This window comes from Dysidea avara, chromosome 1 (genome assembly GCF_963678975.1).
Source record: "Dysidea avara chromosome 1, odDysAvar1.4, whole genome shotgun sequence".
NCBI classification, from domain to species: domain Eukaryota; kingdom Metazoa; phylum Porifera; class Demospongiae; order Dictyoceratida; family Dysideidae; genus Dysidea; species Dysidea avara.
This window is the reverse complement of record NC_089272.1, coordinates 64089251-64116431: the sequence shown is the minus strand read 5'-3', so window position 1 is coordinate 64116431 and position 27181 is coordinate 64089251. Positions and strand designations below refer to the sequence as shown.

Below are 27181 nucleotides of genomic sequence, written 5' to 3'. Positions count from 1 at the left end.
GCACAACAGTTTGGCAGACGATTAAGCAGGCGCCTGTTAGTAATTGCTTTGTAATGCTTTGATAACCAAGATGGTCATGTTCTAACAATCCACCTGGTTGTGATACGTAACTAAAGTTGTTGTGTACTGTTCATTACATACACCTGTAACTCACTATCCTTTCACAGAAGTAGTAGCACAATACTACAGCATGTTGTCGAAACCTTTGCCCATTACTTAATTGATTTTATGTCATCGATAAGTAATATTGCATTATAAACTTAAACGGCTTGATGATGTAAACACTGACAAAGTGTCCCTTTAAGGTATGGGAATAAAAATAGTTTTATTGAATGAAGAATGTCACAGGTTAGTCACACATAACAGGGCATGGCACTAGCCATTTAGTATGGTAAACATGCATGCATCAAACGGTACAGTAGTACTGTTTAAGTAGGGATCGTGGTGAAAATTTTGCACGCCACCAAAAATTCCACCTTTAATAATCATCCTAGAGACATTTTACGCACCAAAAGTCACCTTTACGGAATAGTACTAGTCCATATAATATACATTAAACATAACAAATCACTTACAGGTGGCCGGATACAGAATTTAAAAAAAATTGCTAAAACTTGAATTTTAGACTCACTGCCTGCCTGATCACAATCGCAAGGCTAGAGGCCAAACGAAGCAGCACAAGGTCACCATTTTATGAGTGTATGTCCTCTGCGCCTTGTCTTTTCTTTTACCTTCAATCAGGCTGCTTGTCTTCTTCATCCAACGAAACCATATCAAGGCATTAATTTTCTGTATCAACACTTTATTTCAGCTGCATATTTAAATGCCACAGAATTATGTCAGAGGTGGATTTCAGAAACGCTTCAGTCCCAGCGCTACTATAAGAGTACACTTGTTAGATATCTGCAACTTAACGATTGGGATCTCGTTCGTGATAGGTTCGGACCATGCCCCTCAAATAAAGATGTAGGTGGACTAATAGTGATAGATTACGGAGACCCCACCTCTTAACAATCTAGCTATACACAAGATCACCTCACCCCTTATTGGTCTAGCTAGCTGCAAACTCCTTGGCTGACCCGAGATATACTCTAATACAACAGTCACTCTAATTCATGTATGATAGAACAGTTACAAGTTACATTGTTCTGGTAGACATATTTTTATAAGAAAAAGAAGCAAGCACAATATAAAAACATTATTGTTCTAAAGGAGACTGGTACCCCTCAGCAACAGCAAGGTCGACAGCTGGAGGCACACAGGGATGCTTGGATCTAGAACACGATCTCCTGATGCACATTGTTGAAGAGCGCAGTAAGGAGAACTCCAATCAACTCCAAACAACAGCAAAGCCAGCCCATAACCACAGAATATGGGGAACTCCACTTCCAGTTTTTTGTTGTGGCACAACTAGCTACAATGTAACTTGTATTAGTCCACTTGTATATTTCCATATCTGTAGGTATGAGGAGGCAGATACCATCACTTATAAACATCTACCCATTTGTAAACAAACTAGCATTTTTTTTTAAATTGTTATTTAAAAATGAAGTAGGGATCTATGCAATAAAAAGTAGTGAAACAAGAGATGAATGATGGTATTACAGCATAGCCCAGTGGGAAAGTCCCTACTTTGGCACATTAGTTATTATTATTATTTTGTTCAGTGCCAAAGTAGGGACTTCCCATCGAGCTATGCTGTAATACCATCATTCATCTCTTGTTTTACTATTTTTAATTGCATAGATCCCTACTTCATTTTTAAATTAACAACTTTTGGGTATATGTAAAGCTGTCTGTTTGCATTCCATTTGAGTTCACGCATTCTTCTTGCCATTTGCTGCACATATCGAAGTGGTTTTGGCACCTAACAAAGCACTCATCTAGGAATAAGCTATCATTTAAATGAAGCTTCTAGCTGCTGTCGTTTGTCGTTTACAGCGCATTTAGTGCAAGGGTGTAGCTGCTGTAGAAAATAAGCAACTTAATTGCATGATTGGACAGGTACTACTGTGCATCTGAAAAATGACAATATTACTGGCACCATACAGATACTGTAGTTTACACTGAGGAACTGTGTGTGTAATTGGTTGACCTGGCACAACTATTTCACTAATCCTGCTTATCCTTTCACTGCTTAAAGGGTCATACATTACCTTAATGATAAGACATTTAAAATTAACGATAATGTTTAAACACCTGCATGGGGTTTTGTATAGCAACAGGTATAGCTATGTGTCACTACAACATTGCGATGCTTAAAATGCTGCCTTTAAAAATCATTCTAAAGACATCTTGATTGACAAACAAATTTGGTGTTTTGCATTATTCGCTTCAGTATACTTGCAGTATGGTATAAGAAAATCTCACTTTTTTTAAAAAGTAATCACCATGCATAATCAGCTACAAAGCTACATGATGATTAAATAATAGTTATACGGACACAATGTGGAGTCTATGAAATTTATAAACCCGAAGGCCCGGGCTGTAGCGCACGAGTGAAGCGAGGGCGCTACTAAGGGCCTGAGGGTTTATAAACTTCATGGACTCCACATTGTGCCCGTGTAACTGCTTTAGACTCTATTTCACATTACACTCAGATTGCTTACCTCATCCACGGCTGTTTCTGCTGTAGGCTCAGCAAAAGCGACTGGTTTTTTTGCGATAATACTAGCGCCATGGCAACTATGCATCCTCACGTGACAAAATAATCGCGCTCGTTAAATCACTGCACGTGAACAACGCATAGCGATTGGACAAACCTAGATTTTGAGCATATGTTATATTGTGCCTGAAGGCATGGAGTATATTTGAAAACAAGGTGGAGTATATGAGATTTATTACCCACCCAAAACAGCCTAAATAGAATCTAATGCTTGGTCTCTGTTTCGGGCATTAAAACATTTAATGTGGAGACAGTCCTGCAAATAGAGCATGGAATGCTAGTTTAGCATTTGGTACCTGCCCTATGTACAGGACTATAAACATTTTAATGCCGGAAACAGACACCAAGCATTAAACACCGTGTAGCCAGAAGAGGGCGGAAGCGCTTTAGACGCTACTTAAAAACTATTACCTTAATTGCATAGTTCTGTTCAAAATATCACGTGAACCTCAATAGTCTCAACACAAAACCAGCAAATGGTGGGGTTCAGTGGGGTTAACTAGATTTTTAGATCATGCTTTGTGTAAGGATTAAGGTGATGTAATTAGTTTCGTAAAAACGCTTAGTTTTCTAGGCAAAATCCAATGAAACACTATTTCGTGCGTAGTGAGTTTAGCACTAACCAGGTATGTTTATTGTAAGTAAAACAATGATGCCACGCTTTGTTACATCGTCCGCACATTTAGCTGATGCTGAAAAACAAGGGTTTACATAATTCATTTTAACGGCGCTTAAGGTGCTTGCAGGTGAGTTGTGGTACTCATGCCTGTGCGTATGTATCAGGCAAATGACTCATGCCCATGTTAAAACTTTAGTTGATAATGTTTTGGTCATTTGTTTCAGTATATAATTCTTCAATAGTATTTAAGTAAACTTAGTGTACATGTGACACACTCTACAATTGTGTGTTAGCTATATTCATTGTTAGTTTGTGTTTGATTTTTGTTTGTAGCATTTGGCAATGACTGGAATGGTGTTGCCTCAAACACCACCATGGTTGATGTCACACTTGGTTCTTACATTTTGTTACCATGTAACCCTCCAAGCGCCAACCCAACTCCAATGGTAGAGTGGACACGTGATTCATCACCAATAGACATTTCTACTACTGACAAGTACAAGGTGTTACCATCTGGTGATCTGATTGTTGGAAATGTTGATGAGGATGATATTGGTGATATGTATCGATGTCATGTAGTAAACAGATTGATCTTTGAGACTATTGATAGTCCTTATTCTTATCAACTAAGACAAGTTGGTAAGTTGTGTGTGTAGTTGTGATTTACTTGTTTAATGGGTGTTGTTTGTTGTTTAGAACGTTACAGTGAAAACCTCACCATCTATAACACACTAGAGAATATAATGTTACAGATTGGGTCTGATGCAGAACTTGTTTGTCTGGCTATTGCTAATGATATCACTAGGTTAGACTATTTTTATAGTAGAGCTGGATTTCAAGATCTAGATACCAACATGAGAGGACCAACTTCAACTCCTATTACTAATATTGATCGTCGTCATACTTTGTTCATTGATGAAGTGAAAGAAGCTAATGCTGGAGAATTTACATGTTCAGTGCGAGATTTTGTTACAGGAACTGCTCTTGTATTGAGTGCTGTGTCATTTAATATTTCTGTGTTTGGTGAGTACTTTATCTAATGCATATTTTGTTGCTGAATCTTTAGGGATGTTGACACATATGTCAATGTATTAGATATTCTAGCAGTATAGTATCTAGTGAAGATCAATGGCACACTAACTTTTCAATGTGACGTAAACAAACGTTTACATTTCCTTTGACTCAACAAGTTTGATACTGAAATTTGAGTGGCTGAAAATGTGGTTTCTAAATCTCGTAGTGCCACGCTCATGTCCAATAGAGACCACGCTCTGAGGCGATACGAAACACGGATAATTACGTGCCTGTAACATTGGCAACGCACAGGCGTTTAAATGGCTAGTAACAGCCGTACTCGCACTCACAGCACTCACAGCTCACAGCCGTACTGAATTAGAGGGAGGTGTAGTGGGCTTGTTTGTACTAATCAACACTACATTAAATTACTTGTTTACAAGCAGCTGTCAAGGCACAACAACAGTGACAATGAGTTGTAGTCCAGTCGCTCGAGTCCGACATAGAACGCGCCTGTAACATTGGCAACGCATGGGCATTTAAACAGGTAGCAACAGCCATGCTGAGCTGAGATCCCACCGCGTAAAGGGCTTGTTTCCTGTAATTAGCCATACAGTTCTCGTTTACAAGCAGCTGTCAACTCAAGGTACAATAACGAGTTGTAGTCTAAATAAGTTAGACGTCAAGAACCACTCGGTTCTATGGGATTTAGAAAACCCTCAGGCCCTTAGTAGCGCCCTCGAACCCTGGTTCTTGACGTCTAACTATTATTTAGTAGTCTACTGCAGCAAAATGACAGTTTTAAATTAATAGGATAGTATCCAGGTAGCCTTTTTGCATGTGAAAACAAATCTTTTAATAATGCACATGAATTAAAATTTTACACATTGTAATAAATGCTTTGCACTGTAACATTTAAGATTTGTGCTATTATGTATGTTGCAAATCCAGTTACAATTAGAATTACAAAAACCAATTAGATAAAGTTATTAAAACTCTGTAGACCAGGCAAAGTTTCACTATTAAAAACATTGTTGTCTTCAAAAAATTCTGAATTTTTTTCATAGTTTTTAGTAATTAACAGACATGGGGCCAAGTACATGAGTACTTATACTTAAGTACACTTAAGTACAGATTTGAAAGTACTTGTACTTTACTTAAATACTTTCTTAATTTCCCCAATATACTTGTACTTATACTCAAGTACTTTGCTAAGTACTTGTATGTACTTGAGTACTTAAGTATTTGTCAGTACTGCAAACATTGTACGTAGTTTGTACACAGTGGGTACGTAACAAAATTGCATGAAGGTGCAGTGTACAATTCTTCTAGTGCCTTCCCTAACCTTACTATGTGTCATGTAGCCATGATTAATGTCATAGCATTGTGGCAAACAAAAACAATGTTGCTGCTTAAGTTAGTGTATTATAAGAGTTTAAGAGAGTGAATGGTTGACAAAAACCTGAAAGTACCAACCCCACTAGGTATACACTTACATACATACACTGAAAACAGTATCAAGACACACGATAGTGTGTCGTGCGGCCCAAGAATCCGGCGCGCCACACCGTGAGTATATTGACAGGAAGAACGAAAACGTCATTTTCACACCTTTGTATCTCGGTGATCACTTATCTGATTGGAACCAAATTTGCTACACAGTTGCCCGCCAGCCAAGGGAGTCTACATTCCAAATTTGAAGGAAATCGCTACAGCCATTTCCGAGATACGAGCTGCCAAAGTTTCGTTTTTTTTCTTCGTTTTTTTTTTCTTCTTCGTCTTTTCGCACACTTGCAAAAATTGCTATAACAAGCAAACGCGTACTCCGATCGCCTTGACATTTGGCACACAGAAAGGGAGTCCAAAGGCAAATCCTAGCATCAAATTTGGTACAAATCCGATGAATGGTTCAGGAGTTATGACCGATTATTCGCGTAAAACAAGATCGATTTGTTGTCACGCCTACAGGGTAAACCGCTTCATGGAATGAGTTAAAAATTGCTATGTAGATGGAGTAACCATCATAGGAGTGCCTTTTGGTGGTTTGAAAGGAATCGAGATAAAGACCACGGAGATATGACACAAAACCCAACCTGTGTCACAATTACGCGATCGATTTTTATGAATAAAAAGTATTAGTTTTCACGCCTACTAGGCAAACCGCTTAGAGCAATGAGCTGAAAATCGGTGTATAGCTGGAATAATCTTCATAGAAAGTCCTTGCAGTAGTACAGAAGAATCGGATTACAAACCACTGAGTTATGATTCGAAAGCCAACTCCGTGTAGCAAATGCGAGATCGAGATACTCTAATAGAACAGTCACCCTAATAGAGCATTCGGCTAATTTATTTACTCCATTATAGAATTTTATTACATCACAAGTTATTCTGTAGGGAGTTCAGCTGCAAACAGTTAATCTTATAGACAGTTCAGCAAGAAGACAGTCACCATGTGGAGAGTTAAGCAAATATATCACTATAGAGATTCAGAACATTACAAGTCACACTGAAGAAAGTTCAGCTATAAACAAGTCATGCACTGTGTAGAGAATTCAGCTACAATTAAGTCACTCTCTAGAGAATTCAGTTACACAGAATTCAGCTACACACAAGTCACTGTGGAGAGAGTTCAGCTACAAACAAATTACCCTTTAGAGTGATCAGCTACAAACAAAACACTTTGCAGGGTGTTCAGCTGCAACAAATCAACCTTTAGAGCGATCAGCAATGAACAAATCAACACAAATCTACCTGTAGAGAGATCAGCTAGAAACAAATCACCCTGAAGAGAGTTCAGCTACAAACAAATCACCCTGTAGAGACATCAGCTAGAAACTAGACACAATGTAAGGAGTTCAACTACAAGCAATCAACCTGTAGAGAGTTCAGCTAAAATAAATCAACCTGCAGAGAGATCAGCTACAAACAAATCACCTTATAGAGAGTTCAGCTACAAACAGATTACCTGTAGATAGATCGGCTACAAACAAATCAACCTGCAGAGAGATCAGCTACCCACAAATCACCCTGTAGAGAGATCAGCTAGAAACTACACACAATGTAAGGAGTTCAGCTACAAGCAATCAACCTGTAGAGAGTTCAGCTAAAACAAATCAACCTGCAGAGAGATCAGCTACAAACAAATCACCTTATAGAGAGTTCAGCTACAAACAGATTACCTGTAGAGAGATCGGCTACAAACAAATCAACCAGTAGAAAGATCAGCTACACACAAATCAACTTGTAGAGAGATCAGCTACAAACAAATCACCCTGTAGAAAGATCATCTAGAAACCAGACACAATGTAAGGAGTTCAGCTACAAGTAAATCACCCTGTAGAGAGTTCAGCTAAAACAAATCAACCTGCAGAGAGATCAGCTACAAATAAATCACTTTACAGACAGTTCAGCTACAAACAAATTACCTTGTAGAGAGATCGGCTGCAAATTAATCAACCTGCAGAGAGATCAGCTACACACAAATCAACTTGTAGAGAGATCAGCTACAAACAAATCACCCTGTAGAGAGATCAGCTAGAAACTAGATACAATGCAAGGAGTTCAGCTACAAGCAAAATCACCCTTTAGTGAGTTCAGCTACAAACAAATCAACCTGCAGTGAGATCACCCACAAAAACGCACTTGTACAGAGTTCAGTTACAAACAAATCACCCTGTAGAGAGATCAGCAACAAAGAAACCACCATGTAGAGAGTTCAGCTGCAAACAAATCACCCAGTAGAAAGATCAGCTAGAAGAAGTTACCTTGTAGAGAGTTCAGTTACAAAGAAACCATCATATAGAGAGTTCAGCTACAAAGAAATTACCCCGTAGAGAGTTCAGCTGGAAGAAATCACCTTGTAAAGAGTTCAGCTACAAAGAAACCATCATGTACAGAGTTCAGCTACAAAGAAACCACCTGTACAGAATTCAACTACAAACAAATTACCCTTTATAGAGATCAGCTAGAAGAAGTTACCTTGTAGATAGTTCAGCTACAACAATTCACCCTGTAGAAAGATCAGCTAGAAGAAGTCACCTTGTAGAGTGTTCAGTTACAAAGAAACCATCATGTAGAGAGTTCAGCTGCAAACAAATCACTCTGTAAAGAGTTCAGCTACAAAGAAACCGCCATGTAGAGAGTTCAGCCCCATACAAACTACCTTGTAGAGAATTCAACTACAACAAATCACCCTGTAGAGAAGAAGTTACTTTGTAGAGAGTTCAGCTACAAAGAAACCATCATGTAGACAGTTCAGCTACAAAGAAACCACCTAGTAGAGAGTTTAGCTGCAAACAAATCACCTGTAGAGAGTTCAGCTAGAAACAAATCACCCCGTAGAGAGATCAGCTGGACGAAGTCACCTTGTAGAGAGTTCAGCTACAAAGAAACCATCATGTAGAGAGTTCAGCTGCAAACAAATCACCCTACAGAGAGTTCAGCTACAAAAAATCACCCTGTAGAGAGTTCAGCTAGACGAAGTCACCTTATAGAGAGTTCAGCTACAAAGAAACCATCATGTAGAGAGTTCGGCTACAAAGACACCACCATGTAGAGAGTTTAGCTGCAAACAAATCACATGTAGAGAGTTCAGCTAGAAACAAAATACCCTGTAGAGAGACCAGCTAGAAGAGGTTACCTTGTAGAGAGTTCAGCTACAAAGAAACCATCATGTAGAGAGTTCAGCTGCAAACAAATCACCCTACAGAGAGTTCAGCTACAAAAAATCACCCTGTAGAGAGTTCAGCTAGACGAAGTCACCTTATAGAGAGTTCAGCTACAAAGAAACCATCATGTAGAGAGTTCGGCTACAAAGACACCACCATGTAGAGAGTTTAGCTGCAAACAAATCACCTGTAGAGAGTTCAGCTAGAAACAAAATACCCTGTAGAGAGACCAGCTAGAAGAGGTTACCTTGTAGAGAGTTCAGCTACAAAGAAACCATCCTGTATATAGTTCAGCTATATTTCAAGTCACCCAGTAGAGAGATCAGCTGCAAAAAAATATCCTGTGGGGAATAATGGGCATTTAATAAATATATGTATATAATTTGTATAATTACTAATAAAATCAAAAATAATTGAAGTACTAAAATTCTTCTTTAAGTTCTTTTCTTCTTCCTGTAGTAAAGAAAAAAACACATTGGTTTAAAAAGCCCCAAAGCCAGCCATAGGCCGGCTTTGCAGTATACAAATACAAAAAAAAGTGATATCTAATCAAAAACAGCCAAGCTGTAAAAAAAGGTGCGGCCCCCAAAAAGGCCATGGTGAAAAAAGATGTGAAATCCAAGGTGGCGGCCAAGAAATGGCTGTGATGGTAGGTTAATGGTTACATTTTAATAACGACAATTCAGGTAAATTTTGTGCCGCTTGGTCTTGGCACCAAATTCACCTGAATTGTTGTTATTAAAATGTAACCATTAACCTACCATCACAGCCATTTCTTGGCCGCCACCTTGGATTTCACATCTTTTTTCACCATGGCCTTTTTGGGGGCCGCACCTTTTTTTACAGCTTGGCTGTTTTTGATTAGATATATTTTGCTACAACAAAATGTACTTATACTTTACTTGAGTACTTCCAGCATGCACTTGTACTTTACTTAAGTACTCTCTTGATTGTCGCCAGAGTACTTGTACTTGGAAAATTCAAAAGTACTTGTACTTTACTTAAGTACTTTCAAATGTACTTGGCCCCATGTCTGGTAATTAATACAGCGATAATCACAGTTCGCCATACTACAATACGTGTTTAACTTCATTAGTGTTTCTAATAGTAGGCGTGCCAAATTACATGGTTTGTGTTGTAATTAAACCAATTAACCTTTAACCCTTAAACCCACATGAAACTTTTAGGGAATGCATGTTTACACATTTCACACATTCATGGTGACATTAGGTGGAGTAGCTCAACTCACTTAGCCTAAAACTACACGTTGATCAAAAGTCTATTTACTGGGCTACTTGGGGAAGGTTAAATAAACACCTTGTTAATTATATGTTTCTGGTACTACCAATTCCCCAAAATTTACCAGGTGACTAAGCTTCTTTTTTTTTCTTTTTTTTTTTGATGTGGTACACTACAGCAGTACATGGACTTAGCAGGTTACAGGGGAAACGAAGTTGATGTGTAAAGTTAGTGCATCTTTATAAGAAAAAAGTGTTTACAAGACATGAAAACTTTCAACAGATATATAATATTATAAATTATTGTATGATGATTGTGCAATTCATTCAGCAAAAAAAAAAAATAATTACCAGGAAGGGAACCAGAAACATACAGTTAACTTTTCATGGCCTAACAGTGGAGACTTACTTGTTATGAAGCGAAGAACAATGGTGACTAGTGTTATCCATCAACCAAGCTTCTCACCACGTGTTTAACTTCAATTGTGGGCTTAATCACGTGAGCTTTGTATGGCCTAATGCGAAATTTAATGCTGAAGTGAACAAATCTTATTAGACGTCGATTGGAACAAACGCCACCAAGTTATGGATCATTTTGTAAAGATATGTAAAGGTTTTGTGTGTTTATTAAATGAAAAGTTGATTACACTGCAAGTTCTGGCATCGTGCTTTAGCACAAAGGGGAAAGCCTTAGGTATCGTTGTAACACTTTCTACATTATGAGTAGAATGAAGTAAATTGCTTAGCCATAGGAGGTATGCTTCGAAAGTTATAGAACTTTGTTTACAGCCATGCGTACTTGCCTATATATATATATAGGGTTATGCGTGTTTAAGGGTTAACAAGTACACGAAAAAAATTTAGAATTTTCAACTAGCGTAGCAAATTTTTTTGTGTACTTGTTTGTTAACTTTTTTTGTAAATAATTTTATTATGACTGGTGAACCCACATCTGAAATGGCACCGCGTGCCTCAGCTATATAAATTATCGTCTGAAAAGTGAAGTATCCATTACGCTTCGTTGTCAGCTACGTATGTTCAACCCGTTACATAGCATTCGAACCAAGAACTGTTCGTAAAGCACCTCTACATTCCATGCATACCAAAAGAAATTAATAGTGCCACGCGCCCCGATTATATTAATTATCGTCTGAAAAGTGAAATATCCATTACGCTTCACTGTCGGCTATGTTCAACCCATTACACAGCAGTACAATCAAGAACTGTTTGAAAAGCACCTCTACAATCAAAATAGCTACTATGAAAATACGGACGATTTCCATTATGAAGCGAAGCTATCATGTGCTACCGCCAAATCAATGCCTTTCGCTGTCAGCAAAGATGAATTGGACACAAAGAAGGCCACTGGTAAGTCCATGAAGAATGCATTGTACGTACTGCGGTAGGCATCAGTCAGTCAGTCAGTTACTTACTGTCAGTAGAAAATTCCGTCGAATAAAAATTTTTAAGTTCCGTAGCAACTTGTTGAAAGCGTTTCGGGTCTATCTGAAAGCTTGTTTTGGCTTAGTTTTACCTAACCAATACTGCCTCATTGTTGTCAGGGAAAATTAAGGCTGGTTTTTGGGTGATATTATTTCGTGGGCCATGCCTACTCCTTTGTGGTCCCTACTATACAGTTACTGTTGTACTGTATGACAAGTATTGACATTTTTAGTAACCAATCAGAATTTTTGCCATTCAAGTGTAACAATTAATGATATCATAAGTAGCCAATTAGATAAAGAAGCCTTTTATCTTCTAAGTGTCACAACCACCATATGGCAGATAATAACTTATGCGCTTAGTAAATTTTGACATCACTACAGCTCTTACTGTACGTTTAATGATGCAGTGTACTTAACCTGAAGTCCTCACACCCTGGTAACTGGGATAAATGGATCTCTCGTGAAGAGTTACAAAAGTACAGAAAATGTCTTGTCATGAAAGAAGACTGTTTTATTAGTTGTTTGAGTTGTTAATCATGTCTATCATTAAGAGGAATGAAGGAAGACAATCTATAACATTACAAGCTACTTTTGGTGTAAACTGGGTTTGATGTGAATCGCTTTACCAATGAATTAGATACTCTCAACTAGTTTGTAGAGATGGGATTGTTTTTGCAGCTGATTTTATCATTTTTGTGATTTTATTGTTTAATAATAATTTTGTGGTTAACGCTGTGCTAAACAAAATTCCTTGATCCAGTTCCTTATATCATAGGGAGCATTGTGATATATGTGACTGGATCTGCAAGAACCTGAATTCCTGTTTATTAAATAATTTATATGATCTACTTAGCCATGTGCACGCTCTGGCTAAATTTCAGCCTCATATGCTAATAACTTTTGGAGTTGCAACCCTACAAAGTAGCAGCTCAAGAAAGATTGATTTATACAGCAAGTATAGGGAAAATAAATTACAGGCCTTTACTAAAATGGTTGTAACTTATGAGCAGAATGACACGTCAAGTTGAAATTGCACCATCGTGTTCACCATGAGTAGGGAATCAATTATTGGTTAAGTTTTTCAGTTAGATTAATCACATAATATTGTTTCGACATGATGTAAACAAACACGCCTATTGTTCGTATCCTTGCGTCTACTGCAAATCAGGTTTTTATTGTTAGGCCCTTTCTTCACTAAGAACAAAGCATTCAAAAATTTTTATTACATGCAAGTTTTCACCATTGGCTTTATACTGTAAATTTAGGCTTGCACGATTGTGTTGAGTTTTCGCAGATCCGGCCACATAGTTACTAAGTGAATATTCATACAGGTGGCTATTACAGTTACATTTTCCGTCCATGGTATGCTCTGCTAGAAAACCTGACGGTTAGAGGGTGTACAATCACCAGTTAGAGGGTTAATGGCCACACAGAACTAGATACATGTGCACTACAAAGCATGAAGGGTTGTCACTATGTGATTAGTATACAATCACACACTTTTGTGAAATTAGGGAACAATTGTACTCAAACTCAAATGTGTGCATGTGATTACCTGTACAAATTCACTAATAATAGTGTGACAGAGGCAGCACCTGTCAAAGAAAAGTTTCAAGCAAAAGGAACTTTAGTTAGATGGCTCTGGTACTGGCACTCAGAGACGACAAAAATGTAGATATGTAAGAAAGAAAATATGTAAGAAAAATAAAAGTAAACAAGTAGCAAAAGCTTTACAGTTGGTTAATATCCTAGCTATTAAAAATATAAAAGATTTATGGTATATTTCCATACAGTAGAGTTATTTAAGTATTGTTATTCTCTACAGATTCTCCAATGATCACCTCATCTCCTGATGACATCACAATGTATACTGGTGACTCCATTGCTATACCATGTGTAGTTACTGGCTTACCTGCTCCTTCAATATCCTACCGTGTAAACACAAACATGTTGTCAGTGACTGATGGAATGTTAACTAGTGTTAGTGTTACTGACAGTGGAGCATACCAGTGTTTTGTTGAGAATATTCATGGTGTTGTCACTGCCTCCTGGACGATAACTGTGAGAGATCCTGGTGAGTGTGTCTCAGTTATGGAAAGTACAACATGTCACTTATCCTCCTATAGCTGCACCAGTGGTAGTAAACATGTCTGGTGATGGTACGGTACCTGAGTATGGTAACCTTGATATCTTTATTGAGGTTAGTGCTGATCCTATGCCATCAGTTGATTGGCAACTAAATGGTGTCAGCTTTGATTCATCAGATAGGCAGATGTTTACAATGAGGTAACAATTACTGTTCAATGCATATTCCATTTAATGCTCTCCATACAGACAATACAGCACTACAGCATGTCCAGTCACTTACCTACTAGAACTCAGAGTGATCAATTTTACTACAAGTGATTCAGGCCAGTATAGTGCAGTTATTACCAACAGAGCTGGTACCATCCAACCATCCTTCACTCATCTCTTGGAAGGTTAGATAGATCACATGATCTCACCACTTGTATCATGTGATCCCCACAGTACCAGCTGCAGTTACAGAAGTAAAGGGTGTTGGTGATAGTTGTATCATTAGAAATGAGAATACCAACTTGACTTGTTCAGTTACTGGAGTACCCACACCAACTATTCAATGGTTTAGGAGTGGTGGTAATGATGACAGGGTAACTATAACAACTGACAGTAAATACACAGTGATGGATAACATCCTAATAATAAACAATGTCATTAATGATGATGCTGATAGATATGGTTGTACTGCTACTAACATTGTTAATGGAACGGAAAAAGCTGCTACTGCTGCAGACACGTTTTCTGTGTGTGGTAAGTCTGACCTTTTTGGCATAGAAGCATGGAAAACTAAAGTGCACCTACCTCATGTTTTTAGCTACTTGTAAACAATAATATGAAGATTTGTGATATTTGTCATCAGGGTTGGCTGCATACTTAATTAAACGAGGGCACCTGTGTACTTTTTAATTGTCCCAATAGCATATCAACTGATCTGGAAAAATCAGGACATTTTTGTTTGGTCTCTAGATATCTATAATACACTATATGTATCTAATAGTGCCCATATTATAGATAACATATTCTGACTTTAGGTAAATCCGATGTTGCATAGGTTTTAGACTTGTATTGATGAAGTTATTAACACTTACTTAATTTATTATTTACGTAGCATGTGCATTTTACCCAGTGTATTTCAATATGTACAGTATGAAGGACATGTTACAAGTTTTCGTTTATAATTAGCTGTTCACAAGTGTTCAACCAGTCAGTTTGTTTGCAGGTCCTATTATATCTCATGTAGCTATAATGTTCTGTGGGACTGTTTATTTATGAAAGGTAAATTACAAAGTGTTGCCCTAGAAACCACTTCATACATGAACTTTAATTTTTGCCTAAAACAGTGTTTGTATGTTACATTGTTTAGCCTATAGTCTTTGGACCATGATCCAGCAGTTAAGCTGACCAAAAATCAATTTATAATAGTGGTACTTCTGTAAACGTTTTTTTGTGTTGTTTTAAATTCAATCAGGTGCAGTTTCTAATACATAGACCACAATGTTAGTAGTAATTTTACCTACATTGGCATGATATAACAATGATTTTCAATGCCAATGTAGGGATCTTCCCACTGCAATACCATCATTCATCTCTTGTTTATTACTTTTTATCTATTGGATCTCTATTTCATTGTAAAATTATTTTTAAATAATATTAGTTTGTTTGGTTTTTGTGTTATACGTAGCATACAGCTATATGACGTATTTAACTGGTTAATAGTCATTGCTCGTATTATAGCCGCCGTGGATAGTAGCCGCTCCACAGCCTAGAATAAGAACTGGCCTTGGTTAAGAGCTGCCACCTTGTATCTGAATATACTAATGCAAGTGTTTTTAAGACACGTTTGAAGCAGAAACCAGGCAAAGGTGTTGTTTTATGCCAGAAAAATAGCGTTTTTGAGAGAAGTTGAAATGAATAATTGCAGTGAAGAGTGATTAAAATAGGTCAGTCATTCATGAATCCGTTTAAACACCACAGGCTTCTGCCACACAAGCCCATAGTAGCTGCCCTTGGATAATAGCCACCTTTGCATAGTACCTGTTTTCCTTGCTGAAAGTTATAGTTTCCATGGCTATTAACCGGTCAAATACGGTATACGTGTGACTGTTCTATTACGGTGACTGCTGTATTAGAGTATCTCAAATCAGCCTTTCACAGGGTGTGTGTCACTATTTCATATTTTCACTGTACTAGCATTATGAATACAGTTAGACCAGTAATAACAGGGTGTGTCATCATGATCAAGTAAATAGATTGTTAAGAGGTGTGGTCTGGGAGCTTGATCATATAAGTTTGCAGCGTCTGCATATGTTGCTCAAGGATAGTGTTGATATGGAAAATTAACACCTCAAATATGGTTTCATTGCATGAAGAAGGATGTAGGATTGAAGATAAAATAAAAGACAAGGTACAGATGGTAAATGCTTGTCGGAACCCCAAAAGACACATGCCACTGGTGAATTTGTTATTGTGACGTAAAATTGTGAACATGTGCTGCTTTGTTTGATGCGACTGTGGTCAGGCAGACAGACAGGAAGGCTGGCAGTCTAAAATTCGAGTTTGGGTGATTTAAAATTCTTTATCTTGCCGCCTATAAATATTTTCTTGTTTTAATGTTGTATTTGATGTTAGATGGACTAATATTATTCTGTAAAGGTGATTTCCGTCATGAAATATGTCTCTAGGATGATTTTGAAGGTGGCATTTTAGGTGGTATGTCACTTCCTAGATTCCCTACTTAAACAGTACTACCGTACTGTTAGAATATGTGCTGCATACATGGTTTACATTAAAACTGTTCAATGTTGTCATTTTACCATCATAGCTTTTCCAGCGGCCAATATACCTCCTATATCTGGCGAATCAAGAGTTGTTGGTGGAAGTGTGAGGATTAGATGCTCTGGTAGTGGTGATCCTGAGCCAGCATACATGTGGTTTAAAGAGGATGAGGATGGTAAGTACCAGGGATACCATAACATCATAAAAATGTTACAGGTATATTTATATGCTTCATATAATCAAAGCACCACATGCACTTTGGAAATTATAATACATTGAACTAACAAAGACTATCACATTAGCAATGAATAACCACCGCATGTCATTTATATGTTTGAATGGGAACCAGTACAATCAGAGGAGTTGGTTCATGGGCCATAAGGTATATACAAAGATCCTATTTTGGAAGGGTATGGCCCAGTGTGAACACAAAATGACCAGAGATGTACCGATTCAACATTTCTGATTTCGATCCGAGCTATATTTATTACTGATCTACCGATGTTGATCTGACATCAACTTTATCATCATATTGTTCATGTATAGTCTATTATAATTTTTAGGCTAGACCTGGCTCAACTCAGTGTCTCAAACTCCAATTGTAAGATGAATATTGGCCAAAATATTTTTACAAGAGCCACAGTGTGGCCTCAAATACACAACACAGACAATAAGTCCATTCTCAATAAGCAACCAAGGTATGCAATTAAGTTTATGGCTTCTGTGGGGTGCCTGCTTTTAACCGTGAAACTGTTTTCCAATGGCTACAATGTATTTCAGCCTTCTCTTTCTGCGCATGGTACTCAAGCATACTGGATTGTGTTGGAGGCTGCTATGAAGCTTTTTAAACTTTTGACACTGCTCTTTAAAACAGTCCATGTTGGTAGTTCATACCATGAAACATGACAAAAATATGCAGCAGTAGAAATAATTGCTCACATATGACATCATTGTGAGCACTAATCTAGAAAGCACAGAAGACAAAGGACAGTAAGGAACCCTACCAGAACATTAGTACAAAGAAAACATCAATTACAACAAGTAAACTTTAAGCCTTGATGGTTAGATTAAGGGAAACACCACTATCAACGCTGCCACACGTGACAACTAGGTTTACTTAGATGGTGAAGCAATACAGCGCTTGCTAATGGCTACAAGGCCAGAAATCATTTTAAAACTTCACCACAAAGTGCCTACCTCACAAAAGAGCTCTCTCATTTTAGCTGTTTTAACTCCTCAAGACTATTCACACACAAATGATGTCATAATTAACAGGTCATCAATATCTCTGCATATTAACTTCATTAGAGGTCACAGCGCTATTCAACAAGGATCAATTAATAGAGTGGTTACAGGAGCTTCTGAAAATCTGTATCACTAATTGCTACATCAAAGTATACTAGATCAACAGCTAGTCAAAAGTGATTCAAAATGCATTGGAGCCTATGGAAAACAGACTTTCATGGTTAATTTAAGGCACCCCAGTAAAGCCATACAAGAAGCCAAAAAAGTGCGCTACATACTTTAGCCTTATTGAAAATGGACTTATAAGGCACCCACAAAAATATTTTTTATGCAATCTCTACCAAAGACTTATGCCTCGAATACTCTGTGTTGTAAGCTGATGTGGCATAGTATCCAAGTGTCTTACTTCATTTAATGTAGCATTATTTAGAAGGTTGGTAAGTTCAAGTTTCACTGCATGAACAGTATAGTAAACCTGCGTGTGATTGTATGGTTTCTCATAAGGTAGCCAACAGATAAAGAAGTTTTTTACTCTGACATGAATAGGAGAAATGATAGAGTAAGCTCAGTATGCTTGAAGAAATGGAGTTAGACTTAGTTATCAGAAAGGTTAAAGACTGTAATCCAATCGGTGGTTTATACACAAAAATCGGTACTTCCGATTTTGCTCAAATCGTCCAGATCGGCTGCCAATCCGATACTAGATTGGTAGATCGGTATATATAGCTCATGGATTCTGCTCAGCATTAGTTCAGCTTTGCAACTAATACATATCAAACATAAGCTGATTGACCCAGTGGTATGCTACTTGTGGAGCAGTAGATGTCTGGGTTGGGCCAGTTTGACTCAAGAGTCGAAATACTTATCAAAAATCCTGGTCCATGGAGCTCCTTCAAAAGCTATTATGCACCTATCAATGTTAATCCCCACCCACCCCCTCCCGGGAATTACAAGGGATTAGTAGGGGATTTGACCTTTTAAAAAATCAAATTCCCTTCCCATGGGGCATGATTTATGATCAAATCCCCAACTACACACACGGGCTCCACATAGGGGATCATATGGGGATTTGACTTGCTACAATTTTTAGACTGCAGCTCACAAGACTGATGACTGATTCCAAGGTAGATTTCAAAAGTAAACGTAGTGCTTGAAAAACCAAGCTATACAACTAATCAGTAACGTGCAAATCGTTTATAACATAGCTATTGATTTTTTTTTTACAACTTGAAAGCACTTTGTTACAATATGTAATAGTCAAAACAACAATTACTTACTGTCCCTACATTTTAAACAAATATAAAGATCAGTACTAGGAGGTTCAAGAACACCTTCACAATCTCCACAATACCAGGAATCACACATATCACACATAATCCATAACTCTTCTTCTGTAACATCGTCATATTTCTTTTCACACTGTCCACAGCATGTGTCAACATTCACCATATTTTCATTGTCAGTCTGGTCAGATGGTAAACTAACTGGTGATGATGGGTCAGACGGTGAGGTAACAGCTACAGAATTAAATTTTTTAGCTCGCCTTGTAACAGCTGCCTTTGCAGCTCCTCGCTTGCGATTTAACAACACTGTATGAAGATGGTCTAACCAAAACATTACACTATCTGATGTAAGCATGACTTTCTTTGACAGTCGTTGTATAAATGTATCTGAAGGAGGGTAGTTAATCAGCTTAGAAAATTCTTGCTTGATGATTGTAGAAGGTGGCTGCATTATCGATTTAACACATTCAGAATTATTAACATTGATATATGAAGTCTTGTAATGCCCTGGTCTCTCGTCATCCTTAGCAGGAAAAGGAAGTGTTGTAATTGGTGGTCCGCCTACATACCAATTCACAGGCTCAGTGGGCTCTCCTTTTTTGCACACTGGATGCGTACACCCTGGCTTATAGCAACATGTTAACATAAATATGTATTGTGATGGTAAATGACCAATCATATGGCTATTACGAATATTCCAAATGGTCTGAAACTCTTTATAAATGTCTGGATATGTTTTTTGTGAAGTTAATTTTTCTTTTTTAGAGCCTTTCAGGAAAATGATTAATTTTTTCCGGTCTACTGTGTACTCAGAACTGCACTCACCTTTGTACAATTGTATAGTAGTTGCACCACACGGACATCCATTGACCCTATTAATATATGCATCAATAGCCTAATTCAAATTTCTTTTCAACTTTTCCGGATCAATTTCTCCTGTAGTCTCATCCATGCAGCTTCCACCTATAGTGGAAGGAATAAATGTATTGGCGTGACCCAAACTAAGACAGCCATTTTGCAATTCCACTCTGTTAAGAAAGGATGATCCACTACTCCTAGTTGTCACTAAAGTAACTATTTTTTCTTTAGCAATATGATGCTGTGTCCAAAGGAACTGGACCTCTTCATGATTTGGGCCTTCATTTGTTGCTCCATCAACCCTTATACATTCAATTTGTTTGTGTGCACCACTCAAGGGATTGATAAAAGCCAAAAACAGTTCAGGCTTAGACTCCAACATGCATAAATCTGCCATGTGCTGAGTAGGGTTCTTTTGGTGAAGCTTGGCCGCTTTCACTACCCCAACACAAATTTCATCAGTCGTAGAAGTGTGCGTAAAGTTGTATGATGTAGTCTGCAACACGGAAGGGTGCTTGTTAACGAAGTCTGTTCTAGTAGTAAGAATAGGTTGATTTTCCACAGTTGGTGTGGAATACTGTTTACAGGTAGTTAAAGTGTCTAACCGAAATCCTGCTGCATCGTCCCGATTAATGTTCACTATATTTCTTCCATCAGTGTATTGTAATTCATTTAATCCTTTGTAAAATGCACAGCTCCAATGCTCATCAGGATTAAACTTTAGATTAAATCCCTTTCTAGCTCTCCTGTTTGTCACCTTTGCTATTCCTTTGTATCGTGTAGCTGAACGTCTTCTCTTATTTCTGGGTACACAAAGTTGTATCACTGTTCCATATGAAAATTTTCTTTTATAAACATTTTGTAAATACTGACGAATTTTTTCATATGTCACTTTTTCTTTAAGTTTGACATTGCCATCAAAAGTGAGTATGCCAGTGCGTCTCCAAGCATCAGCACCAACATTGTGCTGCTGAACAAAACTTTCAATTTTATCTCCAATATCTGGACATTGCTCTAATATCTTACTGGCTCTTTTTGATTCACGTCGACACAATAATCTTTTCTCTGCTATAGCCTTTTCTATTTTTCGTTTTTTGGTCCTTTGAATTGCCCTCCTTTTTTTCTGGATTAAAACCTTCCCTTCAGCACTTAAAGGTTCTGATACAGTTACAATATCTTCTGCATTGTCAGCTTCTGATTCTGAGATTACTTCTCCATTAATAGATCTAGCAATACGATCACTCTCATGAAAATCTATTTCTGTTGAGCAATATGCAAAAAATGACTGCCTTAACAATTTATTGTTATCTTCAGAAATGTGATTTTTTTTGGAATAAACTTCATATAGTGATTCTGATAATGAGTAATTTATCTCAGTTCCAGTGGAGTCTTCTATTTTTTGTATTATTTCGAACCAATTATATTGGCAGGACTGCAATAATTTTGGCACATCATCAATAGATTTTAAGATATCTAAATTCTCTTCAACTGTTTGCAGTTCATCACTACTTGTTTCCGACTCAGATGAGGAAGAATTTATTACTTCAACTCCACATGAAAGAAGTAATGCCTTTTCTTCAATGTTTGCTAAGTCTGTAATAGCTTCATGAACGGTTTGGGTGTTTTTTATTGCTTCTTCTATTTCTGACATATTTTCAAATCCATATCTTTTACGGGCTTGAGTGGCACTCATACCAGAAGCCTGATAAATTGCAAACCGTAAACATTTACGCTCACTATCAGATTTTGCAATATTAAGCAACAATTTAACAACAGATTTTTCAAGTGGAGTGCTGTTGTCAGAGGACTGCTGAAGAACAAGCCCATTAAAAATCCTGCTAATTTTTAAGTAGTCAGTGTCTGGATATTTTTCCATAAGTATGGCAAAAGACTTTCCTGAGTTCTGCTCACCTATATTAATGGAAACCAGTGGCATTTGGAGCAGTTTTCGTCTTGCATGTTCAGCTGTATATTTAACTCCAGGAGATACTGTCTTAAATGCCTCTGAAAGCATACAATATCCATTATCAAGTACAATTTTTTTTTTTTTTTTTTAATTTGTGCCACTGTTAGCATTCCATTACATTTCTTACAAGGGGTCATATGAAACCGAACACAATTAGCAGTACAAGCAGAAACATACTCGCACAAACTAAGACCACATATTCCAGATACATATACATTTTTAAATTCCTGTATGGAAGTAGAAAGACTCTTTTTTTTTTCTCAGATGAGTAACAGAGTAACAATTCATTTAACGGCCTCCCCATATCACGATGGGGAGGCCCTACTAAAAATACTGACTGCTTTCCGTGTCATCATCTGTACTCTGTGGGGATTCAATATTATCTGGTGTGTTCTCTGTTTGCTCCTTTCCATCACCTATATCCTCATCAGAATTTATTATAATGGATTCAGAACTCACCAATCTGTTTTCATGTGCCCCTTCAGAACAAGTTGCAGTAGAATCAGAATCAAGATGCATGGTTTTTGAGCTCTGATTTTCAGCTTCAGAGCATTCTATTAAACCTTGGCTGCTGGAGACACTACGTTCATAGCCAGATGACGATAATGATGATGTACTTTTTTTCTTATGGCTATGATACCACCTAGACTGTTGTTGCTTTTTATGTAGACATTTAAGTTCAAGATCTAATTTTCGTTTTTCTGATTTCAAGGAAGATATTTGTTCAGTAAGTTTATCACACTCTTTATAATGATGCAGGTTGTTAGCTGATTCTCTACGTTTTTCTTTGAATCCAATCTGGTCTGTTATGTCTTTAACTTTTTCATTGATTTCTTCAATTCTTGACAGACGGACCTCTTTGTTAAGTTTAATACGTTTGGCATCTGAATCTGGACTTGGATTTAATTTATGTGAGCGAGATTTTCCTTTTTTGTACACATATCCATTAGCATCAATTACTTGCTTAGCTTTTTCCAGCAGAGTTTTGCGGTCTGATAAAAGGCTAGGAGTTTCAAGACAAAGATTCATACTACTGCGATTAATTTCATTTTCATATTTAGATAATCTTCTATTTCCCAGGCAGCCATATATTTTAGAGTTTTCTTTAATGTACTCCTCACTCACAGCACTATGAAATTCCTATATTCAAAGTATAACACATGAATACAAAACATAAAGTTACAAACTATGTATACCATTGGTGAACTAAGTTGTATATTCCTTGATAAGTATAATTGAACCATGGATCTACCCTGTTGAGTAGTCTGTGTACAACCCTGTTCACTTCCTTGCATGAGGGATGGGTCCTGCACTGGAACAGTCTACAAATGTTCCAACAAGAACATGTACAGCAATTGAAACACTGGAGTTCAATAATACAGGAGATCATGCAGACACAGCTATATGTGTTACCTCAAAAACAAGCCATGGGAACTACAACAAACAAAATGTATTTGTCATGAGCTTATTACATGTGGTCCACAAAGACTTTGTAGGTGTGGTTCATGGGTGGGTTCTGAAATTCTTGGAAACTGAACAATGAAACTGCCAGACTACACAACAACCCCCCTTGTGATTTTTTCCCCTGCAATACAGATGAGATGCCCTTGCTCTGAACAAGCCAGATCAATGCTAGCAGTTACAGGACAACATACAGAAGAGCAATATCCCCCTTAAGCACATGATGGCAAACATTAATAGTGAGCAGCAAAGCCTGCATCTCAACCAAAACAAAGCATTAGCTATAATTCATGTCCCACCTGTCTGCCAATATGAAAGCTAACTTCATGTATAAACAGCTCTCAGCTGCATAACCCTTGCCAAACTGGTCCCCATTCAGGTAAGTTTATTTTCCAAGTGTTTAAATGCACAACTACTTCACAACACAGCCACACACAACCTTAAATGCATTTTCATAGCTGTAGCTGCCTCATGTATAGCACAGGCTATCATACCTACACACATCAGTGGCTACATGAAACCTTACTTGTGCCACAGGTTTGGCCTTGCGGACTATTCTTATCACAGATTTGTCGCTTATTTCGCTACCATCATAATCAATAAACACGCTTCCCCAATCCTTAGTCTCCCTCTTCACTTGGATGAAAAAGTCGTAGCCTAACAGCACATCATTAAAATGCTCCTTGATAGCGTCAATTAATAGCTGAACTTCTGTTTCCACGTCTGTTTCAGCCGGCTGTTCACGGTCATACACGAAATACTTCACTGTTCTTGTGTGGTCACCCATCAAAACTAATACCGTTCTCTCCCTTTTCGTTTCCATTAAGAAGAATCGCTTAAAAGCACCAACGACGATTGAGACAAGATAAAACTAATTTATCACATGCAGTCATCTATTGCGGAAGTTACTCACGTGCACTTTTTAAAGGTACACTGAAGCATGTCTGTTGCGATCAAATCCCCCACCTTTGGGGCATTGTTCTGAATCAAATGTGCACTAAATCCTCACTAAATCCCCTATGATTCCCGGGAGGGGGAGGGTGGGGATTAACATTGATAGGTGCATTAAGACATTACTTTTCATGTTTTTTAAAAAAAATTCTAAGTATGCAATTAATGCGAATTTCCTGTTTCATGTCATACCTCCTCCGCAGTACAATGTTATCTGGACTCAAATAGGCTATGATACAATGTGTGGGTACCCACCACATGCTCACATGTTCATGTACAACCAGCTACCACTGTATTAGTTAATCACCAAGACAGTAAGATTGGTCCTTATACTGACAGCAGCCATAGCTTTATTCCTCTTGTTACATAATGGCATGTTTGATCCACTCACACCACATAGTTCATAACACACTAATTTGTTGTGTACATGATGCCCAAGAGCCACAGACTAGAGGGTGAAGTGTTTACATATCAAATGCAAATCACATTGGTATTGTTGGTAACATGACTTAATGTAGATGAGTATTCTTACCAAAGTACCAAACTGTGTTATGTATCTGCGACAACCCACCACGATTGTGCAAGCCTAAATTTACAGTATAAAGTATTGAATACAATGGGTGAAATACTTGCATATTATTTAAATTCCTTTAAATGCTTTGTTCTTAGTAAAGAAAGGGCCTAAGCTGGATCTCATCTTAACAATAAGAACCTGGATGTCATCTTATTCACCTACTCAAGAGGAGTTTGAACATCTTTATTTTGTTTGTTGCAGTAGATGCAAGAATATGGAAGTTATGGGTGTTTGTTTACGTCACGTCAAAACGATAGTACACGATCGATCTTTCTTCACTAATTTCACCTTTGTGTGTAGTGAAGAAAGGTGATACAAGGAACAACATTGTAGTGATTGATTTCCATACTCATGGTGAACAGGTTGCAACTCAGTGTGTCATTTTGCTCATCAGTTACAACTGTTTTAGTAAGCACCTGTAATTTATTTTCCCTGTACAAATCAATTTTTCTGTTGTTGCTACTTTGTAGAGCTGTAACTCCCAAAGTTATTGGCATATGAGGCTGAAAGTTTGCCAGAGAATGCACTGGGATAAGTAGATTATGACTATTTAACAAACAGGAATTCTAAAAATGCACAAAATTGTGTCTAATCCCGTCACATATTTTCCATTAATGTGTATCTTTGTATGGTAATGAAGTACGCTTTACGTGTGACACAAGCTACAGAGACACCACAATAATATGTGACCAGATCTGCAAAAACCCAACATTATGGTGCATTTTTCAAATTCTTTATTACTGAATATTTATAATCTACTTAGCCAAGCGTATGCTCTACAGCCCTACAAAGTAGCAATAACAGGAGATCAATTTGTACAGCAAGTATTGGGAAAATAAATTACATGTGCTTACAAAAATGGCTGTAACTTACAAACGCAATGCAGTACAGAGTTGTAACTTGCACCATTGTGTTCGCCATGAATAGGGGGTCCAGTACTGATTCTTCTATTGCCATTCTTCACTACATACAGAGACAACATCAGTGAAGAAAAATCGATTGCGTACAATCGTTTCGACGTGACGTAAACAAATGCCCATAACTTACGTATCCTTTAGTCTACCGCAACGAAACAAAGATTTTTGAACTCCTCTTGAGTAGGTAGATAAGATGATATCCAGGATTTCATCATTGAACTCTTTCTTCACAAAGAACAAAGCATTAAATAGTTAACGAATTTTTTTTCGATTATGCAAATATTTTATCCATTGCAATCAATGGCTTGTACTGAAAATTTAGGCTTGCACCATTATGTCGGCTTTTTGCAGATCCGGTCACATATTAGTCATGGGTTGTTGCTTTTCTCACTGATACAGCATGTTTCAGATAAACTGTCTTATTCATTGTCTTTCTCCTTTGGTTGGAACTCTGGATTTATACATGAAACCAGTAAAACCACTACATACTAGGGCTTTACAAATATTATATCGGTATTGATACCGATATTACAAGTATCGGTATTGGTCAATTGCAATTCTACACTATAGATATTTCACTTGAGTTAGATGTACTATGAACAGTAGTATAAGTACCATAAAAGTGTCTTACTGTACGGAGGGAAACTTTGGAGGAGGAAAAACTTGGTGAATCAAGCAAAATATTACTGTTGGCGAAATAAAAGTGAATTGTTAGCAAAGTGCATGCCCTATTTAATTAATTAGATTACTGATTACTATGTCGGAAGCAAGAACTCTTGCGAGAATTGGGAGTGCCACGCCTCTTTGGCGCCTGGAGCCAGCTATCAACTAACAGTAGATCTACACCCTCTGGAATAGTGAATATCGTACTTAATATGGTAGGACTCACTACTTGTCACGCCTGTTTCAAGGTGAGGTTTGAGGATACCATGTGTACAGTAGCTAGCTACCTAGTGAGGTAGTCAAGGCAGGCTTGCCTCTAGAGTGATGCCTGGCCCAGCAGCCCTTGGTTGAGTAGAAAATTGATTAGTTTGAGGCTTGGTTTGCTATTTTTTTCACCAGCAAAATATTTGGGTGGGGGAAAATTTGGCAAATTCATGGTCTTTCGCCAAATTTGCCAAATTTTAATGGTGCCAAAGTTTCCTTCCATATGGTATTTGTTAGTTGTCAAATGGTAAAACTCTGAAATTCCACTTCTACCTAGCAAGAGTCGTTCTGAGTTCAAATCGCAGGTTGATCAATTTTTTTTCTTTTTCTGAGAGTTTTTTTGCTCAACTTTTTTTGGTTTTTTAGTGGTTGATTTTTTGTTCTTTAATAGCACTGACAAAAAAACAACAGACAAGTTTGGATTTAAAAAACTTTTGTGAACAGTCATAAGTACTAACAAATAAAAGGACTAGATTGTTGAAAAGCATAATAATTGT

At 37.5% G+C, this 27181-nt stretch overlaps 1 protein-coding gene across 1 annotated transcript in view; it reads left to right on the top strand.

Annotated features, from left to right (window-relative positions):
• The window catches only part of LOC136240877 (inactive tyrosine-protein kinase 7-like), a 41916-nt gene that overhangs the window by 3759 nt on the left and 10976 nt on the right, over positions 1-27181 (top strand). The window contains exons 3-9 of the mRNA XM_066031945.1: positions 3618-3923; positions 3981-4307; positions 13474-13722; positions 13775-13934; positions 13983-14128; positions 14178-14477; positions 16549-16677. Coding sequence (XP_065888017.1) covers positions 3618-3923; positions 3981-4307; positions 13474-13722; positions 13775-13934; positions 13983-14128; positions 14178-14477; positions 16549-16677 — 1617 coding nt within the window. The remainder of the gene's footprint in view (positions 1-3617; positions 3924-3980; positions 4308-13473; positions 13723-13774; positions 13935-13982; positions 14129-14177; positions 14478-16548; positions 16678-27181) is intronic.